This window comes from Nerophis lumbriciformis, linkage group LG08 (assembly GCF_033978685.3).
Source record: "Nerophis lumbriciformis linkage group LG08, RoL_Nlum_v2.1, whole genome shotgun sequence".
In the NCBI taxonomy this organism is placed as follows: domain Eukaryota; kingdom Metazoa; phylum Chordata; class Actinopteri; order Syngnathiformes; family Syngnathidae; genus Nerophis; species Nerophis lumbriciformis.
In genome coordinates this window covers 55982501-56001066 of record NC_084555.2, presented here as the reverse complement: position 1 = coordinate 56001066, position 18566 = coordinate 55982501, and the positions used below count along the sequence as shown (strand labels likewise).

Genomic DNA, 18566 nt, shown 5'->3' with positions numbered 1-18566 from the left:
TTCTTGCATGATAATGTCCAGAAAAATTCGCTTTATATTACTATAGAGTCCTTTTAACGAATGAGTTTGATGGTTTATCACAAACCTTAAATGAAAGAAGTCCTTTGTTCTCCTGCACCTGCATGCGCTTTGGCCTTGCTTCGTGTTTGGTGCGCAATCCTGTCGGCTGTATTTCACAGCACGACATACTGTTAAAAGTGTTTATACTATTTATGCTTTCAAGTCCAAGTTGAAGAAATCTTGTTAAATGTTGACAGCATAACTACCAAAATACAGAAGTATGTCCTTAATATTTTTGCAGTGCTATTTCTGTTGAAAAGTTCAAATGATTACATTAGAGATGTGATGTGCCACTTTTCAAGTGTCTGATGGCTTCAATTCATTTTCATTCATTTTTCATATTTTGAATTCTTTTGAAAGGCTTACAAAAAAACTACATTTGAATTGTAATTCCATGCTATTGACAGGACTATTAATTTTAATGAAGTTAGCTTACCATGTTTACAGTATGATAATTGTGATAGAAATGTGAATTTTAGGCACAGAATATTTTTTACAATTGAACAAGGCAGTAGATTATACAAGCTTGGACAGAAAGTTAATAATGACACCAATTTTTTTTTTAACTGTTTAGTACTGTTTTACCATTTGTTTACTGTAAAAAGTGTTTATACTTTCAATGAACAAATTGAAGTCTTGTGAAAGGTTGACAGGATAACTGGCATTAACTGTCAAAATAATTTCAAACTATTGAAGTTAGCTTACAGAATAAACATGTCAATCAACCCATATGATTTTTGCTGTAATATTTTTGTTTTGAAAAGTCACTGTGACTGATAGAAAAGTGATGGTTTTAGCAACATTTTAACCTGTCTGAATGCAATCAATCATTTTGCGTCGGCTGAACCCCCCAGCAGGACTTTGTCCTGGACCTACCGGGGCCTGCAACCCCTGGACCCTGGCTACTAGGTTTTTCTGATTTCAAAAGTTGGCAGGTATGCAATAATCACATTTAATTTAATAATGTTTACCTGTGGTCTAAAATGAACTTCATGTAGTATTTATTTTTGTTTCTATATTATTTTGTGTCAAATGACAAAAAGTGACGGCCCAGTGCATACATTTGAGGTCATAGTTAAACATAATCTAACATACTAATCAGAGATATGCAGCAAACTGCACATAGAAATAATCTACAAAAGCCAAAAGCAGTGAAGTTGTCACGTTGTGTAAATGGTCAATAAAAAGAGAATACAACAACTTTTCAACTTATATTCAATTGAATAGACTGCAAAGACAAGATATTTCATGTTCACACTCATTTTGTGCAAATATTAGCTCATTTGGAATTTGATGCCTGCAACATGTTTAAAAAAAGCTGGCACAAGTGGCAAAAAAGAGTGATAAAGTTGAGGAATGCTCATCAAAGACTTATTGGGAACATCCCACAGGTGAACAGGCTAATTGGGAGCAGGTGGGTGCCATGATTGGGTATAAAAGCAACTTCCAGTCATTCACAAACAAGGACGGGGGCGAGGGTCACCACTTTGTCAACAAATGCCTGAGCAAATTGTTTAAGAACAACATTTCTCAAGCAAGGAATTTAGGGATTTCACCATCTACGCTCCGTAATATCATCAAAAGGTTCAGAGAATGTGGAGAAATCACTGCACGTAAGCCATGATATTACACACCTTGGATCCCTCAGGCGGTACTGCATCAGAAAGCCACATCCATGTAAAGGATATCACCACATGGGCTCAGGAACACGTCAGAAAACCACTGTCAGTAACTACAGTTGGTCGCTACATCTACAAGTGCAAGTTAAAACTCTACTATGCAAAGCCGAAGGCATTTATCAACAACACCCAGAAACCCTTGCTGGGCCCGAGCTCATCTAAGATGGACTGATGCAAAGTGGAAAAGTGTTCTGTGGTCTGACGAGTCCACATTTCAAATTGTTTTTGTAAACTGTGGACGTCGTCGACCAAAGAGGAGAAAGAACCATCCGTACTGTTCTAGGGTGAAAGTGTAAAAGGCAGCATGTGTGATGGTATGGGGGTGTATTAGTGGCCAAGACATGGGTAACTTACACATCTGTGAAGGCACCATTAATGCTGAAAGGTACATACAGCTTTTGGAGCAATCCAAGCAACGTTACCATGGACGCCCCTGCTTATTTCAGCAAGACAATGCCAAGCCACGTGTTACAACAGCGTGGGTTCATAGTAAAAGAGTGCGGGTACTAGACTGGCCTGCCTGTAGTCCAGACCATTGAAAATGTGTGAAGGCTAAAATATGAGAAGGGAGACTGTTGAACAACTTAAGCTGTACATCAAGCAAGAATGGGAAAGAATTCCACTTCAAAAATGTGTCTCCATCCATTTTCTACCGCTTGTCCATTTTGGGGTGGCGGGGGGTGCTGGAGCCTATCTCAGTTGCATTCGGGCGGAAGGCGGGCTACACCCTGGACAAGTCGCCGCCTCATAACAGAGCTGTCTCCTCAGTTCCCAAACCTTTACTGAGTGTAGTTAAAAGGAAAGGCCATGTAACACACTGGTAAAAATGCCTTTTTTGCCATATGTTGCTGTCATTAAATTCTAAGTTCATGATTATTTGCCAAAAAATAATAAAGTTTCTCAGTGTGAACATGAAATATCTTGTCTTTGCAGTCTATTCAATTGAATATAAGTTGAAAAGTGTCACGACTTGATCTTGGGAGTTTGCTTTTCCGGGATGCAACGGAAAGTTGGCACGGGCGAGACGGGAATGAAGGTACATGATTTATTTAAAGAATATAAATACAAAAAAAAGGATCAAACAAAAGGCGCGCACAGTGGCGGAGAATAAACTATGAAACCAAAAGACTATAGCAAAAAATACAAATGAAAAGCACGCACAGTGGCGGAGAACAAACTATGAAAAACAAAAAGACTATAAACATGGAACCAAAACTTACTTTGACAAGGGACATGAAGCAGGATCTTAGAGGAATGGACAGAGCATAAATGTGGTGTGTGGTCGTCAGGACGAACAACAGAAAATGAATGAACTTAAATACTTATTGACATGATTAACAACAGGTGCGTGACTCAAAACAGGTGCGTGACATGACAGGTGAAACTAATGGGTAACTATGGTGACAAAACAAAACAAAAGTGCACAAAAAGTCTAAAAATAAAACCTGATCACACAGACATGACAAAAAGGATTTGTTGTATTCTCTTTGTATTGACCATTTACACAACCTGACAACTTCACTGGCTTTGGGTTTAGTAGTTGACTAGCCCTGACCTACATGACCTACATGACCTACATGACCTACATGTTACTAGGCTGAAGGCGTGTGTATCGTTCAAGACTGAAAAAAAATTGAAGTCACTTCCCTCTCCCAGCCCCCCCTTGACACTCCCTAACATCCACACACTGTTTTGGGGCTTTTTGTTTCAGGCCAACACACACACACACACACACACACACACACACACACACACACACACACACACACACACACACACACACACACACACACACACACATTCTTGTATTTATTACCTTCTTAATGCCTACCTCTTTAGGACCACCCTTTCTAGATTTCTATGTAAAAAAAATGTATTTACAACATTAATAATATATACATACTATACAAATATAAAAATGCTTGTTGTGAAAAATGAGTTGGAATTTCACAAGAAAAAGGTCACAATTTCACAAGTAAAACTTAGAATTTTGTCATTTTTATAGTAAAAGTCGTAATTTTACTCAACGCAATTCAACATTTTACAAGAAAAACTGAACATTTGTGCAATATTATGATAAAAGTTAAAATGTTACTCAACAACAGTCGCAATTTTACAAGAAAAGCTTAAAATGTTGGCCTATTTTATGAAAAGAGTCGTAATTGTACTTGACAAAAGTCACAATTTTATAAGAAAACTTTACAATTTTGGCAATATTATAATAATAATCTGAATTTCACTTGGAAAAATTATGACAAAAGTCATCATTTTTACTCAAAAAATGTCACTATTTTACGAGAACAACAAAAAAATTGGCAATATTGTGATAAAAGTCAGAACTCTGTATGACGCATGTCACCACTTTGCATTAAAAAGTAATAATTTTACATGAAAAAGTAATAATTTTACATAAAAAAGTAATAATTTTATTAGAAAATATTGCAGTATTACAGAAACAGAAAGAATATGAGAAATTATTCCCAACTATATAAGAAAAAAGTCGACACATTGTTAGAAAAAGACTGATTTTAGTTAATTTTCGTATTTTTTTTTGTAATTGTTTTTTAATCTTCCTTATTTATGTCAAGTTATTACAGTATGTCTCTATATATTTTTTTTTGTTTTTTTTATTTTGGCCAAAGGGTGCGAAATTTCAATTTCTTACACACACTTGTTATTTCATATGTTGACAGTAAAAAAATTTTGGGACCACCCTAATTTTTTTATAGATTTCACCACCAGGGGTGCAAATGAGCCATTCTCCATTAGATGCAATGGTTTTCCGTACTGGGACTATGATTTATGTCCTGACTTGTTCACATACGGAAAGTACTTTTCTTTGTTGATGTCTCAAGAAGGGTGAAAATACAAGAACACACACACACACACACACACACACACACACACACACACACACACACACACACACACACACACACACACACATGTCTTGCCTACTTTGTGTGGACCCACGTTTGGCTAGTAGGTTGTGAGGGCCCCCCTTTCCATTATAGCTAGAATGATGAAAAAAATATATCTACCACGAGATGGGAGTAGAGAGTTGCAACCTCACTTCAGAATGCAAAACACACAAAGTAAAACAAATATTTTACTTCTGTAGTTGTGAGGACCAGGAAAATGTCCTCACAAGTCAAAAGGTCCTCACAGAAAGGTTGGTTTGTCAAGTGTATGTCCACACAGGGATGGTGAGACAAGTGCACACACACACACACACACACACACACACACACACACACACACACACACACACACACACACACACACACACACACACACACACACACACACATTCTTGTATTTACTACCTTCTTAATGCCTACCTCTTTAGGACCACCCTTTCTAGATTTCTATGTAAAAAAATGTATTTACAACATTAATAATATATACATACTATGCAAATATAAACATGCTTGTTGTGAAAAATGAGTTGGAATTTCACAAGAAAAAGGTCACAATTTCACAAGTAAAACTTAGAATTTTGTCATTTTTATAGTAAAAGTCGTAATTTTACTCAACGCAATTCAACATTTTACAAGAAAAACTGAACATTTGTGCAATATTATGATAAAAGTTAAAATGTTACTCAACAACAGTCGCAATTTTACAAGAAAAGCTTAAAATGTTGGCCTATTTTATGAAAAGAGTCGTAATTGTACTCGACAAAAGTCACAATTTTATAAGAAAACTTTACAATTTTGGCAATATTATAATAACAATCTGAATTTCACTTGGAAAAATTATGACAAAAGTCATCATTTTTACTCAAAAAATGTCACTATTTTACGAGAACAACAAAAAAATTGGCAATATTGTGATGAAAGTCAGAACTCTGTATGACGCATGTCACCACTTTGCATTAAAAAGTAATAATTTTACATGAAAAAGTAATAATTTTACATTAAAAAGTAATAATTTTATTAGAAAATATTGCAGTATTACAGAAACAGAAAGAATATGAGAAATTATTCCCAACTATATAAGAAAAAAGTCGACACATTGTTAGAAAAAGACTGATTTTAGTTAATTTTTTTTTTTTTTTTTTGTAATTGGTTTTTAATCTTCCTTATTTATGTCAAGTTATTACAGTATGTCTCTATATATATTTTTGTGTTTTTTTTATTTTGGCCAAAGGGGGCGAAATTTCAATTTCTTACACACACTTGTTATTTCATATGTTGACAGTAAAAAAAATTTGGGACCACCCTAATTTTTTTATAGATTTCACCACCAGGGGTGCAAATGAGCCATTCTCCATTAGATGCAATGATTTTCCGTACTGGGACTATGATTTATGTCCTGACTTGTTCACATACGGAAAGTACTTTTCTTTGTTGATGTCTCAAGAAGGGTGAAAATACAAGAACACACACACACACACACACACACACACACACACACACACACACACACACACACACACACACACACACACACATGTCTTGCCTACTTTGTGTGGACCCACGTTTGGCTAGTAGGTTGTGAGGGCCCCCCTTTCCACTATAGCTAGAATGATGAAAAAAATATATCTAGCACGAGATGGGAGTAGAGAGTTGCAACCTCACTTCAGAATGCAAAACACACAAAGTAAAACAAATATTTTACTTCTGTAGTTGTGAGGACCAGGCAAATGTCCTCACAAGTCAAAAGGTCCTCACAGAAAGGTTGGTTTGTCAAGTGTATGTCCACACAGGGATGGTGAGACAAGTGCACACACACACACACACACACACACACACACACACACACACACACACACACACACACACACACACACACACACACACACACACACACACACACACACACACACACACACACACACATTCTTGTATTTACTACCTTCTTAATGCCTACCTTTTTAGGACCACCCTTTCTAGATTTCTATGTAAAAAAATGTATTTACAACATTAATAATATATACATACTATGCAAATATAAAAATGCTTGTTGTGAAAAATGAGTTGGAATTTCACAAGAAAAAGGTCACAATTTCACAAGTAAAACTTAGAATTTTGTCATTTTTATAGTAAAAGTCGTAATTTTACTCAACGCAATTCAACATTTTACAAGAAAAACTGAACATTTGTGCAATATTATGATAAAAGTTAAAATGTTACTCAACAACAGTCGCAATTTGACAAGAAAAGCTTAAAATGTTGGCCTATTTTATGAAAAGAGTCGTAATTGTACTCGACAAAAGTCACAATTTTATAAGAAAACTTTACAATTTTGGCAATATTATAATAATAATCTGAATTTCACTTGGAAAAATTATGACAAAAGTCATCATTTTTACTCAAAAAATGTCACTATTTTACGAGAACAACAAAAAAATTGGCAATATTGTGATAAAAGTCAGAATTCTGTATGACGCATGTCACCACTTTGCATTAAAAAGTAATAATTTTACATGAAAAAGTAATAATTTTACATAAAAAAGTAATAATTTTATTAGAAAATATTGCAGTATTACAGAAACAGAAAGAATATGAGAAATTATTCCCAACTATATAAGAAAAAAGTCGACACATTGTTAGAAAAAGACTGATTTTAGTTAATTTATTATTTGTTTTGTAATTGGTTTTTAATCTTCCTTATTTATGTCAAGTTATTACAGTATGTCTCTATATATATTTTTTTGTTTTTTTTATTTTGGCCAAAGGGGGCGAAATTTCAATTTCTTACACACACTTGTTATTTCATATGTTGACAGTAAAAAATATTTGGGAACCACCCTAATTTTTTTATAGATTTCACCACCAGGGGTGCACATGAGCCATTCTCCATTAGATGCAATGATTTTCCGTACTGGGGCTATGATTTATGTCCTGACTTGTTCACATACGGAAAGTACTTTTCTTTGTTGATGTGAAAATACAAGAACACACACACACACACACACACACACACACACACACACACACACACACACACACACACACACACACACACACACACACACACACACACACACACATGTCTTGCCTACTTTGTGTGGACCCACGTTTGGCTAGTAGGTTGTGAGGCCCCCCTTTCCACTATAGCTAGAATGATGAAAAAAATATATCTAGCACGAGATGGGAGTAGAGAGTTGCAACCTCACTTCAGAATGCAAAACACACAAAGTAAAACAAATATTTTACTTCTGTAGTTGTGAGGACCAGGAAAATGTCCTCACAAGTCAAAAGGTCCTCACAGAAAGGTTGGTTTGTCAAGTGTATGTCCACACAGGGATGGTGAGACAAGTGCACACACACACACACACACACACACACACACACACACACACACACACACACACACACACACACACACACACACACACACACACACACACACACTGTGGTGTATAGTCGGCAGTGTCAGCAGAAAAAAAAGTTTGTCTCAGGCACATTTTAGGACATTTTGTCTCCCGACGCCAGCAAAATCTTCACCTCGATGGCATGCAACGTGTGCGTGGTATCATGCACTGTGACGATACGTGTGCGTGGTATCATGCACCGTGACGATGCGTGTGCGTCATATCATGCACTCTGTGTATTAAGTGCGTGTTTTCCAAGTCAAGGTCGGTGACTAAGAGGACAACAAAGATAAAAAAGCAGAGAGAAATCACTTCATGAAAGATTTTACTGTAGAAAATTTAAAGAAAAGCACATCAAATAACAATAAATAGCCAACAAAATCTGGAAATACTGATTTGGTTTTGGAGCAAAGTGACACAAAATATGAATATCCACAATTTCCTGCCTTCATCTGCCTTCATCAGACTTCAGTGCTCACACATTCCACAGTTTATAAGGCCAGACAACAACAACATGGCACTTTCCATTCTTATCACCTTTACAAGCATTTTTATTTAAAAAATAAAAAAAATTAAAAAATACATTCCAGAAGAAAAATCTGCAGCTTTTTCAAAAATGTTTAGAGAGCAAAGACATTTTGGGGCATCAACAAAATCATGCAGCTTGTCCGGGACGGCTAGCGTACATGCTACTCTTAGCGGTTATGAAATATTGCGGCACTTGTCAGAGCTGAATGCTTATTGACACTAATAGTGTTAAAAAACCCCACCAAAACACATTGTTTTGTGATTTTTAAAAGTTGCTCCAACACTTAAGTAGTATTGTTTATTATGAATTATTATTAATTAATTAATTATAATATAATTATCAATTATAATGTAATTATAATTTTAATAATAAATTATAAATTATAAATTATTTATTATTTATAAATTATTATTATTTTTACCGTATTTTTTGGACTATAAGTCGCAGTTTTTTTCACAGTTTGGGGTGCGACTTATACTCAGGAGCGTCTTATACTCCGAAAAATACGGTACAAGCATTTTTATATATATAAAAAAAAAAATTACATTCGAGAAGAAAAATCTGCAGCCTTTGTGGCAAAATTATTCTCTGCATTTGACCCATCACCCTTGATCACCCCCTGGGAGGGGAGGGGAGCAGTGAGCAGCAGCGGTGGCCGCGCCCGGGAATCATTTTTGGTGACTTAACCCCCAATTCCAACCCTTGAATTTGTCAGAGCTGAATGGTTATTGACACTAATAGTGTAAAAAAACCCCCACCAAAACACATTGTTTTGTGATTTTTAAAAGTTGCTCCAACACTTAAGTAGTATTGTTTATTATGAATTATTATTATTAATTAATTATAATATAATTATTAATTATAATTTCATTATAATTTTAATAACACATTATTAATTATAAATTATTAATTATTAATACATTATTATTATTTTTACCGTATTTTTTGGACTATAAGTGGCAGTTTTTTTCATAGTTTGGGGTGCGACTTATACTCAGGAGCGTCTTATACTCCGAAAAATACGGTACAAGCATATATATATATATATATATATATATATATATATATATATATATATATATATATATATATATATATATATAAAATTACATTTGAGAAGAAAAATCTGCAGCTTTTGTGGTGAAATTATTCTCTGCATTTGACCCATCACCCTTGATCACCCCCTGGGAGGGGAGGGGAGCAGTGAGCAGCAGCGGTGGCCGCGCCCGGGAATCATTTTTGGTGACTTAACCCCCAATTCCAACCCTTGAATTTGTCAGAGCTGAATGGTTATTGACACTAATGGTGTTAAAACCCCCCCACCAAAACACATTGTTTTGTGATTTTTAAAAGTTGCTCCAACACTTAAGTAGTATTGTTTATTATGAATTATTATTAATTAATTAATTATAATATAATTATCAATTATAATGTAATTATAATTTTAATAATAAATAATAAATAATAAATTATTTATTATTTATAAATTATTATTATTTTTACCGTATTTTTTGGACTATAAGTCGCAGTTTTTTTCATAGTTTGGGGTGCGACTTATACTCAGGAGCGTCTTATACTCCAAAAACACTTAAGTAGTATTGTTTATTATTTAATTATTATTATTAATTAATTACAGTTTAATTATTAATTATTAATTATTAATTATTAATTATTAATTATTAGAGCCCTTAAATGGTTCATATTCTAGCATACTAAGATTATTCATCCAATAAAAATGCGGGAGTCGATGAGCAAAAAAGTCCACAGGCCACACCCCCACCCCAAAAAATCTAAAGTCAGTTCAATGGAGGGCGCTTCACATCGTGCGCGTCGACGTGTGTTTATGACATCGTCAGACGTGGGCGCTCTTGGCGTGGTTGGCGGAGGAGGCGGGGTCAGGGGGGCCCGCTGCCTTGCCCGACTTGGAGTAACAGTATTGGCTGTTGTCCTGGTACGGGCGGGAGGAGGCGGAGCTTGACGAGCAGCAGGTGAGCATGCAGCCGCCCAGCAGCGACAAGACCACGCCCGCCCAGCCGGTGTACAGCGAGAAGCCGAACGCCATCAGGTTGTCGTGCCAGGACACGCCAATGGGGAACAGAATGGTGGACACCAGCCCGCAGAGCGCTAAAGGGGCACGGAAGCAAAAGTAAGAATCACTCAAAATATCAACACAAGATAATCAGTGCAATAAAATTACTCTCCATTTTTTTGTAAAAAACTGTAACATTTACTGTAGTTTCTACAAAGAATTACTATTAATTGAAATATGCTAAAATTGCTATTTTACCAATTTTTTAAAATGTATTTATTTTACAGTGAATTACTGTAAAAGGAAATCAGTGCCAATCTTATAACAGTCAGATTCTGGTGACTGAACTGTCATTTTGTTGTTGTATTTTGAAGAAATCTGTACATTTGACAGTAAAAAAACAGAATAGTACTATAAAATGTGAGGTCGTTTTTACACAGGTTTACTGTACATGGAAAAATGCTGCAATTGTTATTTTTATGGAAACATTTTGGCGACTGAGCACACAGTTTGTTTATTTTTTACCATTTAAATTAGGGTTTTGTTCTTTCTTTTTTTTACAGTGAATTACTGTAAAATGAAAAACAGTAACATTTTTATTTTAACAGTAAAATTCTGGCGAATAAAATTGCCAGTTTTTATTTTACTGTAAAATGCGACTTTTTTCCCCCCCAGAAAGAAATCTATCTATTTTACAGTAAAAAATATATATATACTGTAGTTTTTACACAGAATTACTATAAATTGAAACATGCTAACTCTTTAATTTTTACGGCAACATTCTGGCAACTGAACACCAAGTTTGTTTATTTTTTTACCATACAATGAAGTCTTTTGTTTTGTTTTTTTTGTACAGTGAATTACTGTAAAAGGGAAACAGTAACACTTTTATTTTAACAGCAAAACTCTGGTGACTGAACTCTCATTTTTTTTGCTGTTTTTTCAAGAAATCTGTACATTTGACAGTAAAATGAGGGTTTTGTCCTTTTTTTATTTATTTTTTTACAGTGAATGAAAAACAGTAACACTTTTAACAGTAAAATTCTGCCGACTGAAATTGCAAGTTCTTTTTCTGTAAAATATTACTTTTTTGCCCAGAAAGAAATCTATATATTTTACAGTAAAACAAAAAAAATAAATACTGTAGATTTTTCACATAATTACTATAAATTGAAATATGCGAACATTTTAATTTTTACGGCAACATTCTGGTGACTGAACACATCCATCCATCCATTTTCTACCGCTTATTCCCTTTTGGGGTCGCGGGGGGCGCTGGAGCCTATCTCAGCTACAACCTTTTTTTATTTTTTTATTTATTTTTCCTTCTTTTTTTTTTTTTTTTTTTTTTTTTTTTTTTTTACAGTGAATTACTGTAAAAGGGAAACAGTAACACTTTTATTTTAACAGTAAAACTCTGGTGACTGAACTCTCATTTTTAATTTTTTTTTTAAAGAAATCTGTACATCTGACATTAAAAAAACAGAAGTGTACTATAAAAAGGGACGTCGTTTTTGCATGGAAAAATACTGGAATTTTTATTTTTATGGAAACATTTTGTCAATTTTTACCATAATATTGAGTTTTTTTGTTTTTTTTTTACAGAGAATTACTGTAAAATTAAAAACAGTGACACTTTTATTTTAACAGTAAAATTCTGGCAAATAAAATTGCCAGTTTTTCTTTTAAAATTATACTTTTTTCCCCCAGAAAGAAATCTATATATTTTACAGTAAAAAAAACAGATACCGGAATTTTTTACTATAAATTGAAATATGCTAACATTTTTATTTTTACGGCAACATTCTGGCGACTGAACACCAACTTTTTTCTTTTTTTTTTTACCATAAAATTGAGGGTTTTGTACAGTGAATTACTGTAAAAGGAATACAGTAACACTTTTTTTTTAACAGTACATTTGACAGTAAAAAAACAGAAGTGTACTATAAAAAGTGCGGTCGTTTTTACACAGGTTTACTGTACATGGAAAAATACTGGAATTTTTTATGGAAACATTTTGGCGACCAATTTTCACCATAATATTGAGTTTTTTTTTTCTTTTTTTCTCTTTTTCTTTTTTTACAGTGAATTACTGTAAAATGAAAAACAGTAACACTTTTATTTTAACAGTAAAATTCTGGCGAATAAAATTGCCAGTTTTTATTTTACTGTAAAATGCGACTTTTTTTCCCCAGAAAGAAATCTATCTATTTTACAGTAAAAAATAAATATGCTGTAGTTTTTACACAGAATTACTATAAATTGAAATATGATAACATTTTAATTTTTACGGCAACATTCTGGCAACAAAACACCAAGTTTGTTTGTTTTTTACCATACAATGAAGTTTTTTGTTTCTGTTTTTTTTGTACAGTGAATTACTGTAAAAGGAAAACAGTAACACTTTTATTTTAACAGCAAAACTCTGGTGACTGAACTATCATTTTTTTTGCTGTTTTTTCAAGAAATCTGTACATTTGACAGTAAAATGAGGGTTTTGTTCTTTTTTTCTTTTTTTTTTTTTACAGTGAATGAAAAACAGTAACACTTTTAACAGTAAAATTGTGCTGACTGAAATTGCAAGTTCTTTTTCTGTAAAATATTACTTTTTTGCCCAGAAAGAAATCTATATATTTTACAGTAAAACAAATAAAATAAATACTGTCGATTTTTCACATAATTACTATAAATTGAAATATGTGAACATTTTAATTTTTACGGCAACATTCTGGCGACTGAACACAACCTTTTTTTTTTTTTCTTCTTTATTTTTTTTTTTTACAGTGAATTACTGTAAAAGAAAAACAGTAACACTTTTATTTTAACAGTAAAACTCTGGTGACTGAACTGTCATTATTATTTTTTTTTTTAAAGAAATCTGTACATTTGACAATTAAAAAAACAGAAGTGTACTATAAAAAGTGAGGTCGTTTTTACACAGGTTTACTGTACATGGAAAAATACTGAAATTGTTATTTTTATGGAAACATTTTGTCAATTTTTACCATAATATTGAGTTTTTTTTTTGTTTTTTTACAGAGAATTACTGTAAAATTAAAAACAGTGACACTTTTATTTTTACAGTAAAATTCTGGCCAGTTTTTCTTTTAAAATTAGACTTTTTTTTTCCCCCAGAAAGAAATCTATATATTTTACAGTAAAAACAAAACAAAACACATACCGTAATTTTTTACACAGAATTACTATTAATTGAAATATGCTAACATTTTTATTTTTACAACAACATTCTGGCGACTGAACACCAACTTTTTTTAACCATAAAATTGAGGGTTTTGTACAGTGAATTACTGTAAAAGGAAAACAGTAACACTTTTATTTTAACAGCAAAACTCTGGTGACTGAACTCTCATTTTGTTGTTGTTTTTTGAAGAAATCTGTACATTTGACAGTAAAAAAACAGAAGTGTACTATAAAAAGTGCGGTCGTTTTTACATAGGTTTACTGTAAATGGGAAGATGCTGCAATTGTTATTTTTATGGAAACATTTTGGTGACCAATTTTCACCATAATATTGAGTTTTTTTTTCTTTTATTCTCTCTCTTTTTTCTTTTTTTTTTTTTACAGTGAATTACTGTAAAATGAAAAACAGGAACACTTTTATTTTAACAGTAAAATTCTGCCGACTGAAATTGACAGTTTTTCTTTTTGTGTAAAATGTGACTTTTTTTCCCCCAGAAAGAAATCTATATATTTTACAATACAATAAATAAATAAAATACTGTAATTTTTTCACAAAATTACTATAAATTGAAATAGGCGAACATTTTTATTTTTACGCCAACATTCTGGCGACTGAATACCAATTTTTTTTTTTTTTACTTTTTTTTTTTTACAGTGAATTACTGTAAAAGGAAATTTTAACAGTAAAACTGGTGACTGAACTCTCCTTTTTTTTAATTTTTTTATTAAAGAAATCTGGATTTGACAGTACAAAAACAGAAGTGTAATATAAAATGTGAGGTCATTTTTTTACACAGGTTTACTGTAAATGGAAACATGCTGCAATTGTTATTTTTATGGAAACATTTTGGCAAACAATTTTTACCATAAAAATAAGATTTTATTTTTATTTTATTTTATTTTTACAGTGAATTACTGTAAAATGAAAAACAGTAACACTTTTATTTTAACAGTAAAATTCTGGCAACTGAAATTGCAAGTTTTTCTTTTACTGTAAATTGTGCCTTTTTTTTATATTTTTTTTACCAGAAACAAATCTATATATTTTACAGTAATAAAAAAAATACTGTAGTTTTTACACAGAATTACTATAAATTGAAATATGCCAAAAATTTTTACTTTTACGGCAATATTCTGGCGACTGAATTTTTTTTTTTTTTTGTACAGCAAATGACTTTAAAATGAAAAACAGTAACACTTTTATTTTAACAGTAAAATTCTGGCAACTGAAATTGCAAGTTTTTCTTTTACTGTAAAATGTGCCTTTTTTTTTTTTTTTTTTTACCAGAAAAAAATCTATATATTTTACAGTAATAAAAAAAATACTGTAGTTTTTACACAGAATTACTATAAATTGAAATATGCAAAAATTTTTACTTTTACGGCAATATTCTGGCGACTGAATTTTTTTTTTTTTTTTGTACAGCAAATGACTTTAAAATGAAAAACAGTAGCACTTTTATTTTAACAGTAAAATTCTGGCAACTGAAATTGCAAGTTTTTCTTTTACTGTAAATTGTGCCTTTTTTTTTTTTTTTTTTTTTACCAGAAAAAAAATCTATATATTTTACAGTAATAAAAAAAATACTGTAGTTTTTACACAGAATTACTATAAATTGAAATCTGCTAAAAATTTTTACTTTTACGGCAATATTCTGGCGACTGAATTTTTTTTTTTTTTGTACAGCAAATGACTTTAAAATGAAAAACAGTAGCACTTTTATTTTAACAGTAAAATTCTGGCAACTGAAATTGCAAGTTTTTCTTTTACTGTAAATTGTGCCTTTTTTTTTTTTTTTTTTACCAGAAAAAAATCTATATATTTTACAGCAATAAAAAAAATACTGTAGTTTTTACACAGAATTACTATAAATTGAAATATGCTAAAATTTTTACTTTTACGGCAATATTCTGGCGACTGAATTTTTTTTTTTTTTTTTTTGTACAGCAAATGACTTTAAAATTAAAAACAGTAACACTTTTATTTTAACAGTAAAATTCTGGCAACTGAAATTGCAAGTTTTTCTTTTACTGTAAAATGTGCCTTTTTTTTTTTTTTTACCAGAAAAAAATCTATATATTTTACAGTAATAAAAAAAATACTGTAGTTTTTACACAGAATTACTATAAATTGAAATATGCTAAAATTTTTACTTTTACGGCAATATTCTGGCGACTGAAATTTTTTATTTTTTTTGTACAGCAAATGACTTTAAAATGAAAAACAGTAACACTTTTATTTTAACAGTAAAATTCTGGCAACTGAAATTGCAAGTTTTTCTTTTACTGTAAAATGTGCCTTTTTTTTTTTTTTTACCAGAAAAAAATCTATATATTTTACAGTAATAAAAAAAATACTGTAGTTTTTACACAGAATTACTATAAAATGAAATATGCTAAAATTGTTACTTTTACGGCAATATTCTGGCGACTGAATTTTTTTATTTTTTTTGTACAGCAAATGACTTTAAAATGAAAAACAGTAACACTTTTATTTTAACAGTAAAATTCTGGCAACTGAAATTGCAAGTTTTTCTTTTACTGTAAAATGTGCCTTTTTTTTTTTTTTTTTTTACCAGAAAAAAATCTATATATTTTACAGTAATAAAAAAAATACTGTAGTTTTTACACAGAATTACTATAAATTGAAATATGCAAAAATTTTTACTTTTACGGCAATATTCTGGCGACTGAATTTTTTTTTTTTTTTTGTACAGCAAATGACTTTAAAATGAAAAACAGTAGCACTTTTATTTTAACAGTAAAATTCTGGCAACTGAAATTGCAAGTTTTTCTTTTACTGTAAATTGTGCCTTTTTTTTTTTTTTTTTTTTTACCAGAAAAAAAATCTATATATTTTACAGTAATAAAAAAAATACTGTAGTTTTTACACAGAATTACTATAAATTGAAATCTGCTAAAAATTTTTACTTTTACGGCAATATTCTGGCGACTGAATTTTTTTTTTTTTTGTACAGCAAATGACTTTAAAATGAAAAACAGTAGCACTTTTATTTTAACAGTAAAATTCTGGCAACTGAAATTGCAAGTTTTTCTTTTACTGTAAATTGTGCCTTTTTTTTTTTTTTTTTTTACCAGAAAAAAATCTATATATTTTACAGCAATAAAAAAAATACTGTAGTTTTTACACAGAATTACTATAAATTGAAATATGCTAAAATTTTTACTTTTACGGCAATATTCTGGCGACTGAATTTTTTTTTTTTTTTTTTTGTACAGCAAATGACTTTAAAATTAAAAACAGTAACACTTTTATTTTAACAGTAAAATTCTGGCAACTGAAATTGCAAGTTTTTCTTTTACTGTAAAATGTGCCTTTTTTTTTTTTTTTACCAGAAAAAAATCTATATATTTTACAGTAATAAAAAAAATACTGTAGTTTTTACACAGAATTACTATAAATTGAAATATGCTAAAATTTTTACTTTTACGGCAATATTCTGGCGACTGAAATTTTTTATTTTTTTTGTACAGCAAATGACTTTAAAATGAAAAACAGTAACACTTTTATTTTAACAGTAAAATTCTGGCAACTGAAATTGCAAGTTTTTCTTTTACTGTAAAATGTGCCTTTTTTTTTTTTTTTACCAGAAAAAAATCTATATATTTTACAGTAATAAAAAAAATACTGTAGTTTTTACACAGAATTACTATAAAATGAAATATGCTAAAATTGTTACTTTTACGGCAATATTCTGGCGACTGAATTTTTTTATTTTTTTTGTACAGCAAATGACTTTAAAATGAAAAACAGTAACACTTTTATTTTAACAGTAAAATTCTGGCAACTGAAATTGCAAGTTTTTCTTTTACTGTAAAATGTGCCTTTTTTTTTTTTTTTTTTTACCAGAAAAAAATCTATATATTTTACAGTAATAAAAAAAATACTGTAGTTTTTACACAGAATTACTATAAATTGAAATATGCTAAAATTTTTACTTTTACGGCAATATTCTGGCGACTGAATTCTTTTTTTTTTTTGTACAGCAAATGACTTTAAAATGAAAAACAGTAGCACTTTTATTTTAACAGTAAAATTCTGGCAACTGAAATTGCAAGTTTTTCTTTTACTGTAAAATGTGCCTTTTTTTTTTTTTTTTTTACCAGAAAAAAATCTATATATTTTACAGTAATAAAAAAAATACTGTAGTTTTTACACAGAATTACTATAAATTGAAATATGCTAACATTTTTACTTTTACGGCAAAATTCTGGCGACTGAATTTTTTTTTTTTTTTGTACAGCAAATGACTTTAAAATGAAAAACAGTAACACTTTTATTTTAACAGTAAAATTCTGGCAACTGAAATTGCAAGTTTTTCTTTTACTGTAAATTGTGCCTTTTTTTTTTTTTTTTTTACCAGAAAAAAATCTATATATTTTACAGTAAAAAAAAAAATACTGTAGTTTTTACACAGAATTACTATAAATTGAAATATGCTAAAATTTTTACTTTTACGGCAATATTCTGGCGTTTTTTTTTTTTTGTACAGCAAATGACTTTAAAATGAAAAACAGTAAGACTTTTATTTTGACAGTAAAATTCTGCCGACTGAAATTGCCAGAGAGGGAAGTCTGGGCTTCCCTGCTTGGGCTGCTGCCCCCGAGACCTGACCTTGGATAAGCGGAAAAAAGATGGATGGATAGATGGAAATTGCCAGGTTTTTTTTTACTGTAAAATGTGACTATTTTTTCCAGAAAGAAATCTATATATTTTACAGTAAA

General features: G+C 31.0%; 1 protein-coding gene across 1 annotated transcript in view; it reads right to left on the bottom strand.

Annotated features, from left to right (window-relative positions):
• Nucleotides 1–10304: 10304 nt before the first annotated feature.
• The window catches only part of cldn11a (claudin 11a), a 12022-nt gene continuing 3760 nt past the window's right edge, over nucleotides 10305–18566 (bottom strand). Inside the window, exon 3 of the mRNA XM_061968058.1 lies at nucleotides 10305–10714. Coding sequence (XP_061824042.1) covers nucleotides 10443–10714 — 272 coding nt within the window. The 3' untranslated portion in view covers nucleotides 10305–10442. The remainder of the gene's footprint in view (nucleotides 10715–18566) is intronic.